The sequence below is a fragment of the Octodon degus genome, unplaced genomic scaffold (genome assembly GCF_000260255.1).
Source record: "Octodon degus isolate 3935 unplaced genomic scaffold, OctDeg1.0 scaffold00112, whole genome shotgun sequence".
NCBI classification, from domain to species: Eukaryota; Metazoa; Chordata; class Mammalia; order Rodentia; family Octodontidae; genus Octodon; species Octodon degus.
The window spans coordinates 8,334,311-8,359,953 of NW_004524688.1; the positions used below are offsets into that span (position 1 = coordinate 8,334,311).

The 25,643-nt window shown below is 50.3% G+C and overlaps 1 protein-coding gene across 3 annotated transcripts in view; it reads right to left on the reverse strand.

The window, feature by feature from the left end:
• The window catches only part of Card14 (caspase recruitment domain family member 14), a 40,690-nt gene that overhangs the window by 13,056 nt on the left and 1,991 nt on the right, over window positions 1-25,643 (reverse strand). For all 3 annotated transcript variants that reach the window (XM_023699227.1, XM_023699229.1, XM_023699228.1), the window contains exons 2-7: window positions 10,043-10,349; window positions 8,238-8,375; window positions 6,658-6,983; window positions 2,529-2,696; window positions 1,323-1,442; window positions 678-803 (exon numbers count right to left, since the gene is read on the reverse strand). In XM_023699227.1, the coding sequence (XP_023554995.1) occupies window positions 678-803; window positions 1,323-1,442; window positions 2,529-2,696; window positions 6,658-6,983; window positions 8,238-8,375; window positions 10,043-10,349 (1,185 nt within the window). The remainder of the gene's footprint in view (window positions 1-677; window positions 804-1,322; window positions 1,443-2,528; window positions 2,697-6,657; window positions 6,984-8,237; window positions 8,376-10,042; window positions 10,350-25,643) is intronic.

Below are 25,643 nucleotides of genomic sequence, written 5' to 3' on the forward strand. Positions count from 1 at the left end.
GACAGACAGGACAGATGCTGGGGGAGCGTGAGGGGCCAGGGTGGTAGAGCCCAGGGGGCCTCAGCTACAGAGAGAGTCCCACTGTCAGCGTTTACCGTGAACTCCCCTAACACGCACTAACCAGAGCTCACACCAGGAGGTACAAACCTACAATCCATTTTCATTTACAAATGTCATAAAGTTTTTTTGTCTTCCCAGAGTTGAGATTGAGTCCATTTCTCTGCTACTGTGCTGTGTCCCAAGCACTTGCCTTTTTGAAGTTGGGGCCTTGCTAAGTTAGTTGCCCAGGCAATATTCAAACTCACTATCTTGCCTCATCCTCAACAGTGCTGGGATTGCAGGCAGCTCGACCACTGCACCCAGCTGTACGTGGTTTTTTAATAAAACTTGCTCTTGGGGGTGGACTGTCCCAATGTCCTCTGCCAGGTATCTGTCAGGGAGAGCGGCAGAACACATCACCAGAAGACAGGATGGGGGAGTTAAGAACCCTCATGGGACCAGGAGAAGAGGCCCTGAAATCTGGAACCAGTGACCTTCAAGGACAAGTAGAGCTGAGACTTCCTCAAAGCAGCAGGCTTCAGACCCAGTATGGGGCAGGGGCTTCTCAAGCTGAGACCCAGCAGGGGCAGGTACTGTGTGTCCTCCCCAGCCCTGCCCGGTATTCCTTCCAGGGTCACCTGGTCACGCTCCTTCTGCAGCTCAGCCACCTGACCCTGAAGTGTGCTCATCTTCTCCCTGTACAGCTCACAGTCCACCTGCGTCTTCCGAAATTGCAGCAGGGTCTGCTCTTTCTCCTCCCAGTACTGCACAGAAGAGACCCAACCCACCATGGAGTCAGTGGCTCTGCAGGCAGGGGTAGGGGTGGGCGACTCCAGAGGTGGAAGGAGGCAAATTCCTCCTTCCTGTAGGGCCAGGCTTAGAGGAGCATTCACAGGGCTTGCCAACTGCATTGAATTCAATCACTGAAATGTGCATCTATGTTGCATGCAGAGTTGTGTTTTATTTAATGTTCTCAAATGCACAGCTAATTTCCCCCACCCTGTTTTATTCTCTTCCCCTGCCTCCTTTCTTTCCACCCTCCTCTCCTCTACATCCCTGGTTCTTACAGGGCTCCCTCACCCCTTAAAATCATCCAGGTTTCCAGCCCTTTGTCTGTGACCTCTAATCTGGGCTGTGAGTTGGTGCTCACTACTGAGCAACAGCTGAGCAGACTAGCAAAGTTATTGTATCTCAATGTGTCAGAAAGATCTTCCTACCCTAAACACAGGCCAGCCCCTGAGACAAACGGTCCCCAGGGCCCAGGAAGGGAGCCGCAGCATCACCTGCTTCCGCTGCCTCTCTGCAGCCACAGCCCGCTCGCGCAGTGAGTGGATGCGGGCCACCAGCTCCTGCTTGCTCTCCAAGGCCTCGTCCAGGTTTTGCTCCAGAATGTCCTTCTCCGCCTGGTCAGAAAGAGGTCAGCTCAGGACTCACCCTCCCCAGATGCCTCTGCGGAGAACTGGCCCTGAGCATCCAGCAGAGGGGACTTCAAGGCAGAGCGCGTGGGTGGATAGGGTCGCTTAACACCAATCAGGCGTGATAAAGGCCATGGAAAGGCAGGGCTTCTGATCAGACATGGTCAGAGAGGTGTAATAGAAGCTAGAAACCTCTTGGGATGACAATTCTTCCTTTAAGACCTTCTGGGGGGGCATTACAGCACGCTTGTAATCCCAGCAATCGCAGGCTGCGGCTGGACAATCACAGGAAGTTTAAGATCATTCTGGACTACACAGTGAATTTAAGCCTGCACTACAAAGCAAGATCTTGCCAAAAAAAAAAGCCACTCTAACCTCCTTCAGGAACGTACCAGCTGAGAGGAAAAACACCAAAGGACAGGTCCTCCTTGTCTCCACCCACGTCCCAGAAGGACCGGGAGGAATGATGGCACAGTCCAGCCTCCAGGTGGGCCACGCCCAGGGCCCCATGAATGTTTCCATTAATGGAACTTCTCACTAAATAGGTAGTTATTGAAAGGAGCAGAAGAGGAATTTGCAAGTTAGGCATGGTGGTGCACGCCCAACACTCAGAAGGTTGAGACAGGAAGATTGCAGCAAGTCTAAGGCCAGCTGGGTTACATAATGAATTCAAGGCCAGCCGGAGCTATAATAGTGAAACCCTGTCACAAAAATCAATCAATACATCCATCAATCAATGGTTTGCATAATCCCAGGCTTCAATGTTGCCAGTTCCTCTACTCCTAGTAATGCTCAGGAGAGGGCAGGAGAGCAGAAAGCCCTCTGGGCAGCGCGGTTTCTTTTCCCTAATCGCATCCTTCATGGCTGGCCCAATCTTGTCCAAAACCTCATGGCAGCAGGGAACAGGCCAAGGAGGACATGCTAATGCACATCCAGCCACTGTCTGGAGGCTGGGGAGGACAGAGGATGGCATGCATTTCACTTGTCAGAAGTCCAGTGACCCGGGGGCCACCTGCTGATTCATGGTGAGGACAGTCCCAGCCAGCGCCCAGGCCAGAGGGACCCGTAGCCTACCAGGCTGAAGGTCAGCGAGCGCAGCTTTTCGTTCTCCTCCTTCAGGCGGCTCAGCTCCTCGTCCCCTGACTCCAGGTCGCTGGCCATCTTCAGGGACCTCTCTCGGAATTCCCACTCACAGGAAGACACCATGTCCACCCGCTGCAGCTCCTGCCTCACCAGGTACAGCTGTCCAGGGAGGAGGAAGGGAGACAAGGTCAGTGTTTTGCCCCTAAAGCTGAAGCCCTGTAGATTCTCCAGCCTCCTGCCAATGGGGTGCTATTCAGACACAGGGGTCCCACCCCAAGATTTCTGAATAAATCTCGTCAGGCATAATAGCACAGGCCCATAATCCTAGCTCCGTGGGAGGCTGAGGCATGACAATTGCAAATTCAAGGCCAGTCTGGGCAATTTAGCGAGATCCTGTTTCAAAATAAGTTTTAATGGACTGCCAAGCCAGCCCGCCCCCAGGGGTGTGCTGAGACAGCCACTGAAACTGGGCATGGTGGCATGCGCCTGTAATCCCAGCTCTTGGGAGGCTGAAAACAGGAGGATTACTATAAATTTGATCTGTGTAGTGGGACCCTGTAGATCCTACATTAGTCCTTAAAAAAAGAAATCTGTGATGTAGTTCAGCGAGAAAGCCTTAGATTCCACCCCTAGTACTCCAAAATTAAATAAATATTTATAGGTTAATACATTCAATGAATAAAAGTCTACCCAAGGGTGGTTTTTACCCAATGAACAGTCCCAATCCTCAATGGAAGGGAAAGATAGTTTAGTTTTATTTTGTAGATGAAGTATAGGGGTTAAACTGCCTTGTGGGCTGCTCCAGGTGCCCAGCTCCTCTATCTTTCTGGTCAAACTGACAGTCACCAGCAGCCAGTGGCAGTTAGCTAGCATGCTCCCTGGCTTCACAGTCTTCCACATTCTAATCATATGTAGGGACTCAGGCTCATGAAAATCAGTAAAGAAAAAAAACAAAACAAAAAAAAGAAAAATAGCGGGGCTGGAGAGATGGCTCAGTGGTCTAAAGCACCTACTTGGAACAAGCTCGGCAAAGCACAGGGACCGCGGTTTGATCCCCCAGCACCACATGCCAGCCAGCCGCGCCCCCTGGTGGGCTGAGCTGGACACACACACACACACACACACACACACACTAAATAAATGTAAAAAAAAAATTTATAAAAAAAAAAAAAAGAAAAGAAAAATAGCGAGTGAGAACAAGAGTGAGAGTGTCAAACCAGCAGGAGAGGGGAAGCTGGGGAAGACAGGACCTGGCCAGCTTAGACAGGTACTGACACAGGTGACGCAAGTGTGAAGCTACTCCAGACGCTCAGCAGGACTGAGCAAGTGAGCAAACTGTGGAAGAGCTATATTCCTGAGGTGCACACTGCATGTTATGCATACATGTGCATGTGTTCATGTAGGTACATGTGGATTTGTCTGCTTCTACATGTGTGCATGTGTACAGTGCACTTTGATATGTACGTATATATGTGGCTACACATGGACATATATGTGTACATGTACATTTATACACATATGTGCACATGTACATACAGGTATGCATTCATATGCCTGTGTGCATGTGTGTGTATGAACACACATGTGTATTTGTACATGTGTCTCCTGATCTATTTGATGAAAGGGCCAAGTACCCAGATCCTGCTCTCTGAAGGATCTGAGGTGCTGGGGCAGGGTGGGGACAAGAGGACACTGGAACTTCTTGGATGCTAGAAGAGAAGTCAGTGCTCAGAAGACAAGAGGGGCATGTCACAGGACCTGGAGCAGGCGCAAGGGCTCCCACTGTGAACACCGGAGCATAACCTCATTAAGGATGGAAACACACAGGCCGCTGGAAGATAAGGATCCTGAGTCTGTGCCGACAGCAGGTAGCACAGTGGCGGAAGGAAGGCACTTCCCCCAGTTGAAGCTGAGGCCAGCTGCAAGCGCAGGGGGACCTGGTACCATGGGCAGCACTGGCCACCCGCCTGGGTCTAGGTGGGTTCAGGCCAGAAGCAGCCCAGTTAGGTCTGGGGGAAAAGCCAGTGAGCAGCCGACGCATGCAGGTCTTAAAGCACGTCCCTCACATTGCTGACTTGTGCAGGAAGGGGTTTCTGTGGTACAGCAATGGGCAGCTCTCTGCGCAGACAGTCTACAGTAACATCCCCAGGGGCAAAAGGGCTTCCCGCATCCCTGAGGCAGGACCAGGCCAAAGACACAAAACCTCTACCCAATCAAACCCCAAATGAGTGGTCTGTTACAAAGGCAGATCAGGTGTGCTGGCCACACCTGTAATTCCAGCACTTAGGAGGCTGAGGCAGGAAGATTGCCATGAGTTCAAGGCCAGCCTAAACTACACAGTGAGGTCCTGTCTCACACAAACAATAGCATGGGTAGAGGGCTGTATTCTTCAAAAACATCCATCTTGTAACAGACAGGGAAAGGCTATGGAATGTTTCAGATTGAAGGAGGCCCAACAGGCAGCCTGGCCAATAACATGTGACTCTGGGCTGGAGAGAGAGAAAGAGAGAGAGAGAGTGCCCCAGGGCAGGACTTAGGTCAGTGATAAAATAGGAAAACAAACTGTAAATTAGGAGAAAAGATTAAATCAATGCAGAGTGATGGCATTGATAGCTGTGATTATATAAGAGCACATTCTATTTTTAGGGAATATACATTGAAATCTGGGCATAAAGTGCCATGAGGTATGTAACTCAAGGGATGCTGGGGAAAATGTGTGTGTGTGTGTGTGTGTGTGTGTGTGTGTGTGTTGTGTGCAGAGACAGAGACAGGATAAATAAACATGAAAGTAAGGGTATGTAAGTGTTCTTTGTATTATTTTAATTTTTAAAAATAAATTTACGATTATTCATAAACAAAACTTAAAATTCAAGGGCTGGCAAGACTAAGTGAACTAAGTGCCTGCTTAGGCAAGCGCAAGAACTGGGGTTCAATCCCTGGCACCACCTGCCGCACTGACCCCGCCCCTGGGCACACTGAGCTGGCCACCGAGACTGGGCATGGTGGCGCACACTGTACCCCAGCACTGGGGAGCCTAAAACAGGAGGTTCACTACAAGTCCAAGCTGCATAGTGAGACCCTATACCATATACCTAAACAAAACAAAAAAATCCTTAAAATTCAAAAGCAAGCAAAGAGCCAGGTGTGGTCCATGCCTGCAGTCCTACTTCCAGAGAGGCTGAGATAGGAAGATCACAACTCAAGCCTAGCCTTGGCAACCTAGTGATTTGGCAAGGACCTGTCTCAAAATAAAAGACAAAAAGGACTGAGGATGTAGCTCAGAGTAAGGCCCTGACTTTACTCCTTAGCATAACAATAAGTAAATAAACAGATAAATGTAAACAGCATTTTTAAAATTGTATTTGGTTGTTACAGGGTCTCACTACACAGCTTGGACTCCTAGTGATCCTCCTGTTTTCAGCCTCCCCAGTGCTGGGATTACAGGTGTCCGCCACTATGCCCTAATTCTGTGGCTGGCTCAGCCTGCCCTGGGGGCATGGGGCTGGCATGGTATGTGGTGCCAGGGATCGAACCACAGTTCCTGTGCTTGCCTAAGCTTGACTAAGCAGGTGCTTTAGCCCACTGAGCTATGTTGCCAGCCCCATGAGCAGCATAATTAAAAGCAAAGAGCACAGGGCAAAATGAGGATGTACATCCTTGATATTTAAAGGCTCTTATAAGCTGATAGGAAGTTCTATTACCCTGGCAGAAAACAAGTGAAACACCTAACCCAGGGCGAGGCCTGATTTGCAGATGTCCTTATCCTCCTGGCCTGAGAAGGACTAAGGTGGGTCTTAGGGAGGGACTGTCCCTATGTCCCTGCACAGCTGTAGCAATGGCTCACAGGTGGGCCTAGGGATATGGAGCTTAGACTAGCCAGATCATTTCCAGAATCTATGGCTAGCCAGGTTGTGGGCAGTCATGGGCAACTATGGGGCAATGCAGGGCGACCCAGGTGACCTCCTGGAGAGAAGTGGGGTCCACTTCTGGCAGGGGCCTCGTCTATGGCTGTGAGACAGGGGCTGTCAGACAAGGAAGAGGGTACACAGCTGCACCAGCACATGCAGAGGAGCATGGTCAGGCTGGGCCTTCCACCTGCGGGTGCCGGGCATCCCACTACCTCCTCCTGCAGGCTGCGGCAGCGAGAAGTGGCCAGTTCCTTCTCCTGCAGCGCGTTGCTGTAGCGCAGGGAGAGGATCAGCAGCTCGTCCTTCAACTTCAGCACCTCATGGAAGTGGGCGCTGGCCTCGTGCTTCAGGCGACTGTGGTCAGACTCCAGCTGGCGCAGGCCCTCCACGTGAGCCTCGGCCAGGCCCAGGCGCTTCTGCAGCCGCTGGCACTGCCGCAGTAGCAGCTCCTTCTGGGATTTCTCTTGGGCCAGCTCCTCCTGCAGGCTGCCAATGGCCCCGGCCAGGCACGCAGTCAGCTTTGACGTCTCCATGAGGCCTGCTGGGGAAACCTGTGGGTGGGCTGAGGTACTGCCACTCTGCCCCCTGTCCCTGGCTTACTGTGTCTTTGAGTCTTATGCTCAGACCCATGCAGCGTTAACCCATTTGGCTCCAGCCTCAGCTGGACCTTGTAATTTGGTTAATAGCATGGTGTGACTTGCACACCGGGATTGCTCCCCTCCTGCTTCCATGAGAGCTGACTTTTCAGAGCCAGCCCCCTACTCACAGGCTGAGATGCACCTGAACCTAAATCATTCTTTTTCACTTAATTTTTGCATGGACCCAGGGCCTCACACATGATGGGCAAATGCTCTATCACAGGGCTACACGCCCAGCCATTTTTATTGAATTTTCAGTTGGAGTCTTGCTAAGTCATACAGGCTGGCTCTGAATATTTTTCTTTTTGTCTTTCTGAGACAGGTTCTCACTATGCAGTTCAGGCTGGCCTTGAGCTCACTTTGTATCCCCAGCTGGTCTCAAACTCACAAGGATCCTCCTGTCTCAGACTCCAGAGATTACAGGTGGGTACCACCATGCCTGGCTTATTGGGGGTTTTTGGGTTTTTGGGGGGTTTTTGCTTTGAATTTTTGATTCTCCTGCCTCAGTTTCCCACATGGCAGGGATTACAGGTGTGCACCACCATGGATAGTTAAAACTAACTCATCAATGCCATCCCCAGGGAAACAACTAACATCTGAATCTGTGTGACCACAATCTAACATAGTATAAGGCCAAAGAGAAAGGGAGGACGTGTCACCCAGTGTTCTGCACACTGTGAGCGCTGCTCTTTACCTACATCCTTCAACAGCACCAGCCCCACCGCAGTCTAAAATCACTCAATTAACAAAAATGGCCTCATCTTTCCCCAGGCAGGCAGAGCATCCACTTGGCTGAGGGTGCCAAAGTGCAGAAGGCTCCAGTCCCTTTTCCTGTGAGAAGGGGCTCGGGCTCCTGGGGCTGGGATGCTGGGACGGCAGCTGCCTCTGGAGCAGGGGAAAGCTTGGCCTGCACCTCTGGAATGCAGACCAGCCCCTGTGTGCCCCTGTGATACTGGGAGAGTAAAGGAAGACCCTGTAAAACCTGAGGGCTGGGCTCCTTCTCCTGCTTGCCCTATGAGGTGAGTGGGGGAGTACCAGCTCAGGCCAGTACCCCTGCCTGGAGGGAGGCAGGAGGACCCCGGACAGCAACGGCAAGGCAGGCCCCCAGACTCCAGGACAACCCTGCCCACTCTTTCGGAGGCCAAGTGGCTCACCGCTGAAGTTGCTGAAGTCCACATCTGGCTGCAGTCCAGTGACCAAGGTGTAGATATCGGGGTTGTGGAACTTCAGGCTCTCCAGGAAGGCAATGGCCCCATTCTTCCCTCGAGTCTTCAGCAAGTCCAGCAGGTGCCCTTAGGAGAGAGGGGAGCACCACCCATGAGCCAGCAAGGCTGCAGAGCACACTAGGGCTAGGCTGGCTTCCCATGGGGAAGGTCGGGAGTAGAGATGCATCTGGGAATGAGGGTGAAAGAAAGTAGGATTCCTGGGCAGGCTGGGCCCTCTCCGCTCTTGTAAAGTCCATCAAGTGATTCAGTCAGCTCTAGGAGACCAAGTTCACATTTACTGGACCGCTATCATGAGCAACTCAGGATAAAGACATGGACAGATACATGGTCCCAACACCATACTGAGAGTGACCAGTGCCACGAGGAAATAGCAAACAGCAGCCCATGAGGCCCCAGAGAGCTGGGTGGATCCAAGACCCTGGGTCCAAATCCCACCTGCTCAGCTAGAAGCAAGCCTGGATGAATCTCTCCCACACGGGAGGTTCATGGCTCAACACGCACTCATTATAACGTTGAGAGCTACCACTTCCTGTGTAGTCTACGCTCGCCATGAGCACCCCCAGATCTGGAAGAATAAAAGCAGCCTGAAAGAGCATGGAAACTGACTCCAAGGCTTCTGCAGTGGCCTGAACAGCACCCCTCCCCCACTCCCTACCAAAGATGTGAATTTCTTTGGAAAATGGATATAATTAAGTTAAAGGTCTCAGGCAACAACCCATTGGGACCCTTCTTGTCTATCAGGAGATATTCCTATTCTCCATTCCTTTTCTCCATATATTTTCCTACAAGGAAGGAAGGAAGGAGAGGCTCAGAGCAAGAGATGATGTGGTCTCTTAGCTCAGTTATACCGGATAGCTGAAAGAGTGAAGGCACACAGACAACTCCTGCTTTGGGAACCTGAAACATTTTGAATGGAGACCTGGCCAGCTCTGTGACTAAGGAGCAGTACTCTTTGGGGAGAGGAGAGGATGAGTACTGTGGAGGAGACTGGGGCAGGGCCCAGGAATGAGGCAGGACAGATGCACAGGTCTGCTGCTCTGTAGCTTGAATCTCCCCTCTGCTCTGCAGGTAAAGCCCCAACTCCTTGATGTGATCGTGCAGCCTCCTTTGCCTTCACTTTCCGTGCCTTATTCCTTCCCTGTGCTGAGAGCTTTTCTCTAAGAACCTCTTTGCTGTATGCTCTGTGTCTGTATGATGTGGGTGCTGTTGTTAGTGAAATAAAATTGGAAATAAGGAAACGCCTAAAGATCTCAAGACAAGATTGTCGTGGCTATCCAGGTGGGCCCTAAATCTAGTGCCAAGTGTCCTTAAGTGATGGAAGAAGAAATGACAGAGAGATGAAACCCATGTGACGACGGAGGTAGAGACTATAGCAGTGTGGTCACCGGCCAAGGAATACCTCGAGTGCCCAGGGCTGGAAGGAACAGGAAGGACACTCCCGTAGCCCTTGGCAGTGAGTGTAGCTATGCCAGTGCCACAGCCAGAGACTTCCGTCATTGGAAACTGAGAGAACATATTGCCATGTGGCTTCTCCCCACATGATGCTGGCCATGGAACCCAAGACCCTGCACAGGAAGAAAGCCCTGCCACCAGCCTATGCTGCAGTTCCAGTGCTGTTGTTTTAAAGACCACACTGTAGTCATTTGTTGGGGTGGCCATAGGAGACTAAGGCAGTGTCCCCTTCGTGGTGAAGTACTGTGCAGCGAGAGCCGGGGCGGCTGGCTGGGACTCACCAACTCTCATGGCGCTGTTGGTAAAGCGGGGGCTGTGCAGGATCTCCTCTTCATCCAGCTGGCCCAGAACCTTGGCCTGGCGTAGGTAAGGGGTGAGGCGGCTGGGGTGGATGCTCCGCACGATCCTGTAGCGGTGGCTTTCCATCATCTCCCACAGCGCGTCCTCATCCAGGGCCGTCAGCGTGGAGTCTGTGCGGCACAGTTCCGCCATGGCTAGTGCAGGGCGGGCTCTGGTAGCAGACTGTGAGGAACCAAAGGAATGGCCTCGGCGGGCTGGATTTCCATTCAAATCCGCTTTCGCAATTTTCTGGAAGGGAAGGGAACAACTCTGAGGGCACAGTGGACATCCCCAGAGCAGCCTCTCTGCTTCCACCCTGGTGCTGGTGTCACGACCAGTGAAGCACACAAGCATCCTTGGGTCAGGTGTCAGGCCTAGTCCCCTCCCCGTGGCACAGTGACACCATCCACCTGGTGTTAGCAGACTGGGTTTGCCTTTCTGCTGGTCCTGGTCAGGGACCTAACTGATCCAAGGAGCTTGATGTTAACAATGAGAACAGGAGCACTTGCCTGGCATGCCTGAGGCCCTGGGTTTGATCCCTAGCACCAAAAAAAGTCTCCCACACTCCCAAGACATACCAATTTTCTGAAGGGTCCAGAACGTCTACATTCAAGAGAATATTCAAGGAGACGCCCAAGGGAGTGACAACAGCCTCGGGGCAAAGTTTTGTCTTCAAGGCACAGATGTATAGAAACAGATATATACATGTTTATCCTATCAGTATTTCACTGGAAGGCCATTAAGGAAAAGCCATCTGAAAGAGTTCCTGAGGGTGTACTACTGAGCTGTTCCGTGTGCTGCTTCCTGGGTGCCACAAGGCAGTGGCTTTGCTCCAGCAAGCACTTCCGCCACGACGTGCCTGCCTTGGCCTAAATGAGCCTGGACTGGTCCCTCCACTAAACCAACCGCTCCACTAAGTCAGCTTGTGTGAAGCCCTGGGTTTCATCCCAGTACTGCAAAACATGGAAAAAATAAGAACGGGGGGCTGGGGAGATAGCTCAGTGGTCTAAGAGCCTGTCTGGCAAGCACAAGGACCCAGGTTTGATTACTGGCTATGCAGGCCCGGAACTGGGTGTAGTAGCACATGCCTGTAATCCCAGCACTGGGGAGGCTTAGACAGGTGGGTCATTATGAATCTAAGCTGCATAGTGAGACCCTGAATCAAATAAATAAACAAATAAATAAATGATTTTAAAAGGTCAAAAATATGGGGCTGGTGAGATGGCTCAGTGGTCTAAAGCACCTACTTAGAACAAGCTTAGCAAAGCACAGGGACCACAGTTCAATCCCCCAGCACCACATGCCAGCCAGCGCCGCCCCCTGGTGGCTGAGCTGGCCACACACACGCACACACACACACAAATAAATTTTTAAAAAAGGTCAAAAATAAACCTGAGGGCTGAGGAGATAGCTCAGCAGTATAAGCACCTGCCTTATATACATAAGGTCCCAAATTTGATTACCAGTACTGAAGAAAAAAAATAAAAATAAAAAATAAACCTGAGGTGGAGAGATAACTCAGTGGCATAAGCACCTGCCTGGCAAGTACAAGGTCCTGAGTTCAAACCCTAGTACCAAAAAAGAAAAAAGAAGAAGAAAAAAAGAAGAGGAGGAGGAGGAGGAGGAGGTGGAGGAGAAGGAGGAGAATGTACCTGAGCATTTGGATACTAGGTGCAGCAGTCAGAAGTGGTATCCATGTCTGCTAGTAGTGGGTATTGCCAGGAAGGGGTCAGGTGGCAGTCAGGTGAGGAGCAAGGTCAAGAGACACATTATGGATTGGTGTGTGCGTGCGTGTGTGTGTGTGTGCGTGTGTGTGTGTGTTACACACACATTGCTTTTATCAGTGTAGCAAGTACTTATGAATTATAGCATGGATAGAATAGCACTTTGTGAGGGGCTGGTGGGCCTTTTCTGGTCAGAAGCTATTGTCCTTTCTTGTGGTGGCTGTGACATCATCGAGCACCTGCTGGGGCGAGGGCACCTGCCCAGATCTGACACTAGCCGTGAGGCAGGAGAGGGCCTCCAGGCAGCCCAAGGCAAGGTTCGTGTCCACCACAGAGCTTTTAAACAGCTGGTGTAGAGAGGCTAGCTTTGTCGTGGTTGGCAGGGCAGTCAGCAAGCTGGCAGGAGCCTCTTCTCCTTCTACAGGTCCCTCTCTTCTATCATTTTAGAACAGCTTCTACATATTTTGCTATTTCTAGTTTCCGTGTCTGCATCAGATCAGGCCCTAAACCACCATCTGTTTAACCTGACTGGAGCAAAGTCACAAAGTCTTACCTCTCTGGGTCAGTTGAAGCTTTTCCAAAAAAAAAAAAAAAAAAAAAAAAAGCAAGTAAATATTTTGGAAAAGTTAATCTAAAGTAATACAGGTAGCACTGAGTTCTGGAAATACTGTTTTTACATTCATTCATGAATACTGGAAGCAAATTGTTGGCTTCTCTGGAGCATGAACCCCACAAGGTGTGGACAGAGGGGAGAGGAAAGGATCAGGTGGGTGAAGGTGGCTGAGTGAAGGGCATGAAGGTCCCTAAGACACAGGGGGGAGTACAATGCAGGGATCAGGAGCACAGGCAAGAATGGGTGCATGCTGAACCCCCATAAGGCTCATGCTACAGTTTTGAAACACTCATAGATTTTCCTTAAATAAAATTCTCAGAATAAAAAGGGCTCAGCTTCGGATTTGGGGGATGGAAGAGAGTATGGAGCCCCCCACTTGCAGCTTTCAGGGGAATGTCTTTTTAGGATAACCCTTCATAACACTATAGGCATGGTAAGTCAGATTGAGTACCCCACAAATGCACGTCCATCCAGAACTTGCGAATGTGACCTGGGCTGTAAAGAGACTCTGTAAAAAAAAAAAAAAGAGAGAGAGCGAGAGACTCTGTAGATGTGAGTAGTTATAAGGAGCTCACTATAGATTACAGAGAGCTTGAACGTCAAGGACTGGTGTCCCCCTAAGAAGAGAAGGGACAGAGAGAGAAAAATCTCAAGTGACAAGGGAGACAGAGAGGGGAGAGAATCACTAGAGCCAAGAACATAGGCCCAGGATGTGCCAGCGAGCGCCAGGGAAGACTCCTTCCTGGACCCCTGCGGGCACTTTGATCCTGGACTTTGGCCCCCAGAAATGCCAGAGAATGAATGCCTATTGTTCAAAGGTACCCAGCATGTGGTTGTTGCCCACAGCAGTCCAGGGCAGAGGTGTCAGGAAGGTGTTGGGAGGATGACATTTGTAAAAAAAGAAAAACCACTACAAGAAGGATGTAAAACTAAAAAGAGAGACAACACGGCAGTAAAGGCCCTGACAGTAGGTGGTGGGTGCTCTGGGTTAAAAAGGCAGAGAAGCAGAGCAGAGAGCAGTGGACAGTCCCCTGCTGGGCAGGGGAGCACAGCAGGCCCCACAGCTGCTTTCACAGGCCCAGCTCTGTTGGGACAAAGCATAGCAAGCAAGCCCCGGGAGGCGGCCCTGTAGTTGACATTGAGGCTGGTCAAGGATCTGAGACCTCGCATTGGGACTGGGTTCAGGGGTCACCTGCTCTGCTTTCTGCCCGGGGCATCCTAGCTTTGTAGGTGAGCCATGTCCACAGCTGTGTTCCCCTGGTAGGGGGCGCCAAGGTCCATAGCCCATTAATCCACATAAATATTGTAAGACTCTTAAACTGGGACTGTTTCAGGCATGTAAAAATGTCCTGTCGGTGGTGTGACAAGTCCCTACCATACAGAGCCCACCGACTACACTCTACCCTTCAGATTTCCTTGGAAGACACAGCTGGCACCTGACTGTCCTCCTCCGTCCTGTTCCCTCTCCTTCTATCCACAGGTAACTGCTATTTTAAACATCACTTCCTACGTATGGATGTGACAAGAAAAGGCACATATCAGCAATAATTTTGCACAATACTTTACCTATACAGTAACATATATAAGCAGTACTTTTACCACTAATTCTCACTTTACACAAATACGTGATGTTACGTGTTTGGAAGGTTTATCTTTTTCCTTCTTTTGGGGGGCCAAGGATGGAACTGGGGGCCATGGCATGCCAGGCAAGTGCATGCAATGAACCACAGCCAACCCCAAGTTTTATCAAACTGACACCTACAGTTCCATTCACTCATGTTCCTTTCTAACCTGAAGGAACCACTGCCAGGGTAGCCATGTCCCTGGGGAAGGGCATTAGGGCTGTTTCTAGCTTTCCTCTGCCACACACAGCGCTGTGCGGATATCCTTAGCATCTCTGGGCACAAGTGGGGGCATTTATTAGCTCATGCATTCCTGTGGTTGATTGCTTTGGTCTGGAGTGACAGGCTGGCCTAGACAGAGTTCGACACCGCTTGAAGAGGTCTGTACATTAAAAACATTTGGAAAGAGGAGCAAATCAATCCTCGGAATCCAAACAACAGAGCGAGATAGTTGGAGAGTCCTGTCTCCACAAGCAGCTCCAGTCCATCCCAGAAGCTGGGGCTGCAGCAAGAGCTCACCGGAAGAGATTCCCATTCACCTCTTCAGGAATGCCTGGCAGAGGGCTTGGCTCCAGTGTGCCTGAGCGCCAGTATTCCCAGGCCAGTGTGCTGCTGGCTCCTTTTCCCACAGGCTGCTAGGGGGACAGCGCTGGACAAGAAGGGCTGGAAGCCAAACCATTTCCAAGAAGACCTGACAACTACTGCAAACCACATGACCAGCTGTAAAACTCAAAGTTCAGGCCCCAAAGGCTAATGAAGGTGGCAAAGAAAAAAACAAAATGGGGAATGATCAAAGCACACTGTACAGCTCAGTAATACAGACTGGCCTGGCATATGTGAGGCCCTGAGTTCAACCCCTAGCACCACCACCAAAAAAAGAAAGAAAAACAAAACATAAACTCCTATGCCAGAAATCACTGGAGAGGAGACCTCTGCTGCTGTGGGCACTCCCTGCAGCTGAAGCAGATTTCTAGACTGAGTCTGAGCTTTGAACCCTGCACACCAAGAAGGACATGGTCATGACTCAAAGAACCAAGGGCCATTGTTCCTCTGAGTCTCTTCATACAGAAGGAAGAACCACTAGAAAGGCAGGTGGAGGCTAGGGAAGGGGCTGAGGCAGTTCAGACACTGCTCCCCAGCAGCTCATTCCTAGTCTCCTCCAAGGGCACTGAGTCAATGCATCTGAGTTAGGGTGCTGGAGCCCCAACACCAAAAGATGTATTGAATTTCCTACCTCCAGACCTGTGAAAGGGACCTCACTTGGGAAAATTTACAGGAACATTCAACGAACAGTGAATCCCAGAGAATCTCTGGCCAATGGCCTAAACCTGAGTTCACCTGGGTCCCAGCAGAGCCTCCACAGGGCTGAGTCTGCCCCTTGCAGAAAAAACACCTAGCAGAGACTGTGGACTAAGCAATAAGGACACTTCCCAGAGCCACCTTGCAAAAGCAGAACTGGGATCATCATCAACCAGGCCCCATCTGCTTCGTTGACACAGCAAGTTGCCCCCTTTCTGTCAGTACTGTGCTCTCCTTTGGCCTTCAAGCTGACTTCTAACACATTGGCCTTTCTGTGCTGAGAAGCCAAAAACCCGCCTGGGCCATGTTGAGATCTCCACCTTCTCTTGCAGGGGACCTTCTCAGATCTATCCAGTGATGCTTCCCAAAGGAGGAAGAGAGACACAGACTCAAGAGAGAGCCACAGTGTGTGTGGGCTGATGCTCACACGCACCAAAGCCTGCTGCACACAGTCAGCACCACAGGCGAGAGACGGTCTCTCTCCTAGGACTTCCCCAGAGAGCATAGCGCTGCTGGCCCCCAGAACTCTGAACAAACATGCAGTTAGAAGCCTCCCAACTTGCAACAACTTACTGTGGTAGGAAACACACAGCGCACGTATGGGAAAGGGGCTGGGAAATGGGCCAAGGCCCGGAATGCCATCTGTCTGCGAAGATGTGAGAGTACGGGTGCTTCAGTGGAACGCTCTCACTCTGCTCCATGGTCAGGTCTGACCCCCAAATCAAAGCAACGTTCTGCTCAATTTGGCATTTGCTATGCAATCTGCAGAGCCCAGAGAGAAATAAAAACACAGTGCACTTGTTTAATAAAGTATCCTGAGTCTCTAGGCAATGACAGCAGAGCAGCTAATCAAGCACAGAACTCTAGGTACGCACCGGAAGCTGGCCCTGTCTCGATTGCCCGGGCGTCTCTAAGACCCCAACATCCACCAGGGTGGTAGCTGAAGACCATGGGAAGATTTCCTTGGAGGTCATGAAACTGTTCTGAAATTGACTGTGTTACCATTTGCACATGTCTGTGAACACCCTAAACACATAGACTTGTACATTTGAAATGGCTGAATTATAAAGCATGTGAATTATAGTCAATAAAGTTATTTTTTTTAAAAAAAAAGTACTCTGGGAGACAGAGGTAAGAGGATTCCAAGTTTGGGCCCACCTTAGGCCATTTAGCAACTTAGTGAAGCTCTGTCTCAAAGTTTTAAAAAACCAAACAAACAAATCAAGGACTGGGATGTAGCTCTATGCAAAGGACTTGGGTGGTTGCCTGGACCATGCTTAGGCAGGCACTGGCTGCCTGTAGTGTATAGGAAGCCAGCTCCTTTTTCTTCCTTTCCCTTCCTGAGCCCATCCTCTACTATAGCCAGGCAGCCAACTGTCCTGAGCCTCAGCTCAAGCTGAGTTTCTTTCTTGCCAGCTCCTATCTGCTGCCCTGGAGGTGCTGACCAGGGCCGAGAGTTGCCTGCCCACCTCCTCCTGCCCGCCTCCTCCTGCCTGCCCCCTTGCTTCCTCATTCTAGAATCTTTGTTCCTCCCTGTGACCTCCCAGGAATGTGCCTGGCTGCTTCAGAGGCAGTGGAGGTTCCCCTGGTGCATTCTCTGATGATGACAGCAGCACTAGTGGCTGCCTTTGTCAAATTCAAAGCACAGAATCAGTGTACGTGATGAGGGTACAGAAGGAGACAGAAACTCCCTCTCTGCCCAGTTCTTGGCAAAACGAACAGAGAAAATTTTTTAAAAAAAATTAAAGGTGGGGGGCCAGGGAGATAAGTTAGTGGCTTAAGTGCCTGCCTGGCAAGCACAAGGTAGTTTGATCCTGGGTACCAAAATAAATAAATAAAAATAATTTAAAAGGTGGGTGTGCTAGGGCATTCCTATAATCCTAGCTACTCAGAGGCTGCAAGTTTGAACCTAGCCTGGGCAATTTTGACTCAAAATAAAACAAAAAGGGTTAGGGATGTAGCTTAGTCAGTGCTCCCTGGATTTAATCCTTGGTAATGAAGAAACACTTTTTTAAAGGAATAATTTTTAAACATTAAAGAAATAATTAGCTGCGTGTGGTAGCATACACCTATAATCCCAGCACTCAAGAGGCTGAGGCAGGAGGATCACCAGGGGTTGGAGGCCAGCCTGGATTACATAGACCCTGTCTTAAAAAACATAAAAATAAGGACTGGCAAGATAGCTCAGCAGACTTAAGTGCCTGCTTAGGCAAGCACAGGAACTGGGTTCAATCCCCAGCACCACATGCCACCCTGGCCCTGGCCCTCGGCACACTGAGCCGGCCACAAAGACCAGGCGTGGTGATGTACACCTGTGATCCCAGCTCTGGGGAGGCTGAAAACAGGAGGATCATTATGAGTCCAAGCTGTGTAGTGAGACCCTGCACCAAAGTGATAAAATAATAAATAAATAAAAATAAAGCCATACAAGCACACACAAAAAACACTTCTTGCCACAATCTTTGATAGGAAGAAGGGCCGAAGGCCAGGGGAGTGACAGAGCAGGATGGGCCCCCAGGGACAGAGGGAGGGAGGGAGAGGGCTGGGGAAAGAATGGGGAGATGGGAGTATCCCCCTGCCCTGCACCTTTCACAGGGGCCCTCGGCACAGGGAAGCAGAGGGCCTTGCTCTAGCAGGTGGCCTGGCACTGGGCAGCCCACCCTTCCTGCACTCCACCCAACAATAGCCTCAGGACTTGATTCCTGCAGAAATTCCAGGCCTCCAGCAAAGATTCTCCACCTTGACACAGTAAAACACTGTACAGGACCCAGAGTTCTTCGAGGTGGACAGGACCACGGGAGGGGTCCCTATCCCAAGGGAGGCGTGTCAGCTGCATACATGTTGCCACTCCAAAAGGTTTTTAATGTCTCTTGCCTAAGTCTTTGTGGAGGTTTTGATAAACTGATAGTTCTTGTAGGTGAGAAACATCCATAGTGCATTTAGCAATTTCTGTCGTTTTTATTTTTGTTTGCTTGTTTTTTGCTATGTATCCCAGGCTGACCTCAAACTCACAGCAATCCTCCTGCCTCAGCCTCTTCAGTGCTGGGATTACAGGTGGGTACCAACCACACCCAGCTGTCACTTTTTTTTTTTTTTTTGTGGTACCGGGGGTTGAACTCAGGACCCTGGGCTTGCCAGCCAAGTGTTTATTGTACTGAGCTATCTCCCTGGCCCACAGCTATCACTTTTAATAGTTTAAATTTAAAATTTAGTTAAATAGTAAAGAACACAAACCTCTATTTTATAAAATGTCAGTTTATCTGTGTCTAGCAGTTGCTCAGTCTATGAACAAACCCATCCTATCTCCCATCCATCAATCAATCCATCCTGTGTATATATATGTACGTGTGTGTATGACAGAGAGGGAGGTGCCAGGGGTGTGGGGGGAGAGAGAGAGAGAAAGAGAGTGCAAGCGCTGAACATGGTAGCACACATCTGTAATCCCAGCACTTGGGAGGCTGCAGCAGGAGGACTGTTGCAAGTTCGAGACCAGCCTGGGCTACAAAGTGAGCTCAAGCCCAGCCCGAACTGCATAGTGAGATCCTGTCTCAAAAAGACAAAACAGAGAGAGAGAGAGAGAGAGAGAGAGAGAGAGAGAGAGAGAGAGAGAGACAGACAGAGACAGCAAGGAAGGGCAACAGAGAAACACAGAGACAGAGACAAGAGACAGAGACAGGAGAGAGATTCCAGAATCCTGTTCACCAGTATCGATACGTGCTACTTCCGATGGTAAAATTCTAGAAAAGCTATTCCTCCCTTCCTTTTTTTTGGTATTGCTCAAACTTTTTAGAATGAGCAATAAGCCATAAAGTCATCATCTCAGCAAACCGTAAAGGTACTTCAGTGGTCAGACAGAGAAGGAAATGGGCTTTACCCTAGAAGCGGAGGCTGCAGCTTGGCACAAAGGACCTGCCAAGGGGAAGACTCTCAGAGTCCCAGGTGGCTTGAGAAGGCTCCTGTTTCTGCTCTCATCCTGGTGTAATTATTACTGGTGTCCTTCTCTTTCTAACGTGACTGCACTTGAGTGACAGGTCACCGTGGGGAAGACTGGCAGGTGACAGAGTAGACATGTGTCATTCCTCGCTTTCCTCTGCCCCTTAGGAAGGTCATCCTTGCATGCGCACAAGGGAAGGGTGGGAGAGAACAGTGGGCAAGAGCTAGCTGGGTGAGGAGAGGCCTGGAAAAGCCACAGGGAGGGGAAAGGGACAAGACTTGGTAGGGCCTGGGACAGGAAGGTGACACAGACCCACACTTGGGGCAGGGTTGACTGCCTACTTATAAGGTGGTGGGTATCTTTGTAAAACCATTATGTTCCTTTCGATTTGCTGCTGAATCTCTTGTAACACTGAGCCAAAGCTTGCCCTTCAGAAGCAGATGGAAAATACACTGTGACCTTTGACTAGGGCTGACAGCCTTGTGATTAAGTCGGTGGCAAAGAGCCAAGGACTCAAAATCTGAGCTCACAGAATATTCATTTTTGTTCTCAGCAAATCATACACTGGCCAGATGGGATACTAAAGGCGGCACCCCAAGCTGCAGCTGAATCATTAGGAGCTTCAGACCCCTGGCCTCCCAGAAGACCCTGAGCCCCAGCACTGCTGGCCACAGCCAGTGTGTGTGTGTGGTCTGGTAGCTGACTGCTGTCCCCACCTGCCCAGAGGGCTGCAGGACTCCCTGCAAGGCTTCACCCACTGCTCTTGGGCTGAACCCCAAAGTGGACTTGAAAGGTCAGAAGTTCTCTGTGCTCCCCAAACTCCCACCACTGCCTGCTCCAAGCTTCTGCAATCCTCAAACCATGCCAGGGCCAGGGCATAGGTTGGTGCAGTAAGAAACAGCAGCCATCTAGTCCATTCTCACCTGGGAAGCAGGTGAGAACAAGCACAAGCACACGCATGCATACACACAAGCCCTCCACACTGGACTCCAGAGGAAGGCGGAGTTAGGAAAAGATCAGGAAAACTAATGACCCGTGAACATGTCACACAGAAGGGAGGGGTGCCAGCCGTGACCACCACGCCAGGACTGCCCAGCTACACCCTTCTGTCGCCCAAGGGCAGCTGTCTCCCTCACTTTCATTCACCTGAGGATCCTGCCTCCCCTCCTTCACCTGCAGGGAGCAAGGAGGTAAGCGGCAAAACACAGCCGTGCTGTCCTAAAGCACCACTCAGCAGCCTGAGGATGTAAGCAGGCACAAGGGACAAGCTGTTTCCTTCTCCTTCCCACAAACCAGCACCACCCCGGTCCCAGGGGGGAAGCAGCCAGCCTCTCTCACCCCAGGACAGCTCAGGGCCCGGGCTGACCTGTCCACCGTTCCCCTGCCATCTTCACACAGGACACGCTCCACACAGGTCTTCCTCTTGCTCTCAGCAGCAGTGACTGTGGCACTGTCTTGGGCTGGGCTGGGCTGGGCTGGGAGCAGCTGACAAGCAGGTTTGGCACGTTGGTCTGGGCTCTGCTCACAGAAGCAGGGCCACTGCAGGCTTGGGTTCAGTGTTCCGCAGATGAAAGCCTGGGAGAAGACTCCAGGCCCAGTGGGGGATACTCTCTCCTCTGTGGACAGTCAGCCCAGTTATTATTATTTTTTTAATGTATTTGGTTGTTACAGGGTCTCACTAAGCAGCTCAGACTTGTAGTGATCCTCCTGTTTCCAGCCTCCCCAGCCCTGGAATTACAGGCATGTGTCACCACGCCCAGTCTCAGTGGCCAGCTCAGTGCGCCTGAGCATGGGGCCGGTGTGGCATGTGGTACAGGGGATCAAACCCCAGTCCCTGAGCTTGCCTAAGCAGGCGCTTAGTCCACTGAGCTATCTCACTGGCCCAGCCCAATTCTTCTGAATTCTACCCTCAGAACAGTGCTAAAGGTGAAGATAATTTCTGGCACCCATCTTGGCCCTCAGAATTCGTTATGGGAAATGTCTAAGTAATTCCAGCAGCACCATCTAAAATTAACATTTCACTGGGCATGGTGGTACACACCTGCAATCCCAGCTGAGGCAGAAAGGACTGTTGCGAGTTCAAGACCAGCTTGGGCTACACACGAGCTCAAGGCCAGCCTGAACTGCACAGCGACACCTTGTCTCATAAAGACAAAAGAAAAAGTGAAAGTCAACATTTCACAACTATGATTTTGGTTTAAATAACTTCTCAGTTCTTCCATGTTAAGCCATCTAGGATCTGACAGCTTCTTACCACCAGCGCTGTGGGGTCCTGGTTACTGCCCCCCCTTCTCTGCAATGGCGCCCAAGTTCTTCCTCCAGCGCCTACTGCCGCTTCTCCACACAGCAGGCAGGCCGATCCTGTTCGAGCCTGTGTCTGCTTAGGTCACTCCTTTCAATGTGCTGGTCCAGCAGGGCCCAGGCACCCTTTTCATCTATACTTACTGACCTACAACCATCGCCCCGCTCCTTGCCAGCCTAGATGCTCCAAGCACACGTGGACCCAGGGCCTTTGCACTTGTTGTTCCCTCTATCAGGAATACTCGGGCTGGCCAAATAGCTCAGCAGATTAAAGCACCTGCAAGCAGGTGAAGGGGCCAGGGGTTCAATGCCCAGGCCTACTGTGCCAGCCCCACTCCCAGGGCCTGCTGAGATGGCAATTGAGACTGGGAGTGTGCACCTGTAATCTCAGCTCTTAGGAGGCTGGAAACAGGCGGATCACTATAAGTCTGATCTAATAGTGAAACTCTTCACTAAAATACAAAAAAAAAAAAAGGAACACTCTTTTTTTTACTCCCTTCTAGATAGTACTCAAGGGCCTCCTTCCTAGAGACATCTTCCCAGATCAGTCTATTTATTTATTTAATCTTTTTATTTGGTACATAGTCTTGCTATGCATGGCATGTAGTACTAGGGATCGAACCTGGGTCCTTGTGCTTGCCAGGCAGGCGCTTAGACTGCTGAGCTATCTGCCCAGCCCCCAGATCACTCTATTTAAAACTGCAGACTTTTCATCTGGCTCTCCATTTACCTTGTCCTATTTGGTTTACCTCTGTGGGATTTAGGAGAGTGGGGGAACCTTAAGGAGTTTCATCTGGACAGATGGAGGCTGGTTTCCAAAGTCACAGAGCTGGCTCATCCCCAAATCCTTCTTCCCGCTGAGTCGGGCAATAAGGTTAACACCACTGCGGCACAGAGACCCAAGTTCTGCACTCAAGTCAGAGATCAGAGGTCAGAGGTAGCTAGCTGTTCAGCTAGACTAAGAGCTCTGCTGTGCATCAACTGTGACATCCATGTGGACAGGCTGCCTCAGTCCCTAGACCTCTGCCTTTTACATCTCCAGAAGGACAATTAACAGTTTGTGCCTCATGGTGAGAAAGCATATCTCACAGCACCTCATGCATAGAAAGTTCTGGATGGTTCTAGAAAGTGCAAAGAAACACCAAAGTTCCAAGTCAAGGAGAAAGCAAGCAGAGTATACTAAAGGTTAATTTCTCAGTCCTAGAGAAAACACAATTTCTCCATAAATACAGAGAGTCACAGAAACAGAGCTAAGGAAGCTCCTAATCCCCAAAAGACCATGAGCTTAGGGAGGGTAAGAACTGTACCTCAATTCCCATCATATTCTCAGGATCAAGGGATAGTGCGCCATAGGACTGCAGCTGCATGCTGTCAGGAGCAATTAAAAAGGCTTGTGGTCTCTTGGACAGGCTGGTGAAACATCCAAGGTTGGGGGTCGACTGGGGACAGCTGGTAACACCCCAGTAACCTGGTGGCCTTTACCAATAAAGGGGCACTGACACAAGATGGGTCAGCCATAGAGTTATTATAGGAAACACTTCAGTTATCCATAAAATGTGGGGCTTAGATCTAAAAAAATAATAAAGTCATGGCAAACTATTATTAGACAAGAGAAAGAAGGGGAGAAGGGGGGAGAAGACGGTGCTTAGGGCAGGTACCATGATCAAAATTCACTATACACATTGTACCCCAAATGTGAAGATGAGAGGCAAGGAGGGGCAAGAAGGGTATTGGGGGAGAAATGAAAAAAGTGTTGTGTGTTATCTGCATGTACAAATCTGCCAGAATGCAACTCATTAATCTGCAAAACTAAGATGTACTACTAACAAATGTGAGAGAAAATTTGGGGGCTGGGGAAGGCTTCTGGCTTTGCCTTGAAATCATGAGGTTGGCACCTGTGGAGAGGTAAAAAGTCTCCGTAAGAGCAAACATCAGACCTGCAAGAAAGGACCACAGGGTGGGTGCTGAGGTGGGGTGGGGGCAACGGGTGCCAATTAAGGACCAGGGTGTCATTCACAGGAAGAGCTACGCCCGCTCAGTCATCGCTAAGTTGCTCTGGCGCAGCCAGGTGTGGCTCCCTGGGGTGGACACTGTCCCCTATTCACCTCTGGCAGCACCAGTCCAGGGAATAGACCAGGGGAGGAGGGGAAGCGGCTCCTTCCACAGGAGCAGGTAAAACGGGTCAGTTCCCTGGTACTATACATAACCCTACACAACTGCCTCCCACTCCACTGAGTGCCTTCCACTTAACCAGCCAAGTCAGACCTACTGATGTATCTTCCTAAACTGTGATAGAATTTGCCCAATAGAAACTACTTTTAAGCACACAACGTAGTATGGTTTCAAAGTGGCATTTAGTTCCGTTCACAACGCTGTACAACCATCACCTTGATATCATTCCAAAAGCATTTTCATCACCCGAAAGGGACACCCCAAACCCACTCGCACCCCAGGCCCTTTCTCTGGCAACTGCCCATCTGTCTTCTGTCTCAGGATCTGGCTGGCACACACAGTTCACGTAAGCAGAGTCATATAATTTGTAACTTTTTGGGTCTGGCTTTTCACTGAGTAACCTGTTGTCCAGGTTTCTATGTCACAGCCTCATCCACACATCGTTCCTGTCACGGCCATGTGCTACTCCACTGTGGGCTCAGTGGCTGCTGGGTGCGTGTGGACAATGCTTACATACTGCTCAGCCTTGCTGACCTGTCACCACATAGCTTGCCCATGTCCCAAGCATGCTGCTCAGCTGCTCTGTCCCTCATCATCTCAGAATTGTGCAGTGTCCTTTCTTGGACACATCTTCCTTGGGTATTACTCTGGCTACTTCCTCTCAACACAGCGGACACCTTCCTCCAGCCACAGGGTAAATCAGAACCCAGTAACTCTTCCCAGTCCCATCTGATTTGCATCATGATAATTCTACAGCTCACAATTATTTTGTTTACAGATTTTGTGGGGCTTGCCTTCCTCTGCAACATGAACTCAGTGAGGGCGAGTGCCACCTCTGTACTCCCCAAACCCAACACTTGGAAATCACTCAGACATTTGCCAGCTGGGTGCCAGACTCCAGCAGGCAGTGCCTGTGGCACTTAATAACATGACCCGCCCCATAGGTGGATTTACAGAGAGCAGGACCTAAAAAGGAACAGAGCAAACCCTTTGATACTTGGTGGTAGGTGGAGATTTCTGACAGGAAGTCATTCTGTAGGAACAGCCCCTTCCACATACCACAGGACATCTACTCGTATAGTGAGGACTCCTGAGTACAGCCCAGTCAGGTGGCCCTCCCCTAACCTCCTGCACTTGTCAACAAAGACAAGTCATCATGACCTTCTCACCCTGATTCCAGGAGCCTCGTGAGTGCAGGAAGAGAGATAGGTGAAGTCCCGAGAGGTGCAGGCTTCAGAGCTTCCATCTCCCTGACAGCAGCCATGTGAGCTCTCGGCTGCTCCCACCCAGCTGGGACTGTGCCACAAACCCTTCGTCTTGCCCTAGATGTCCACACAAATGAGCAAGACCATTCTCTACTGAGCATCTACTGTGTTAGAGAAAAGGTAAAGAAGCAAATAGACGTGGCCCCTCTCCTAACATGTAAACTGTGGGAAGTGGGGTGCTGGGGACAGTGTGCTAAGGAAGAAGGGAGTGGGCCTGCCCACCTTAGTGGTCAGGCTTCTCTTGAGATGATGAGGGACCCAGGGATGCAGAGCCCTGGAGTGACAGCCAGCACGAACCCACTATTTAGGAAAGTTGGAGGGGGTCCATTTCAGCCCATCAATATAGAGTACTGGAATTTAACAGTGTGGCCTTAATTCTTTCCATCATTAAAACACATGTGTGTCTGTACTCTTGCAAAGTAATGATGATACTTGATGAAAACTGAAACTAATGTGGCAGTGTAAGCAGCGGATCCTGCAGCTAGGCAGTCAATTACTGCACTAGAAAACAGCAATACAAAGTGTCTTAACAAACAGGGCAAATAACTAACATGTATCCTCAGTACCCCACTGACTGGAGTACAATTCCTACATGAGGGTCTTTTAATCATAC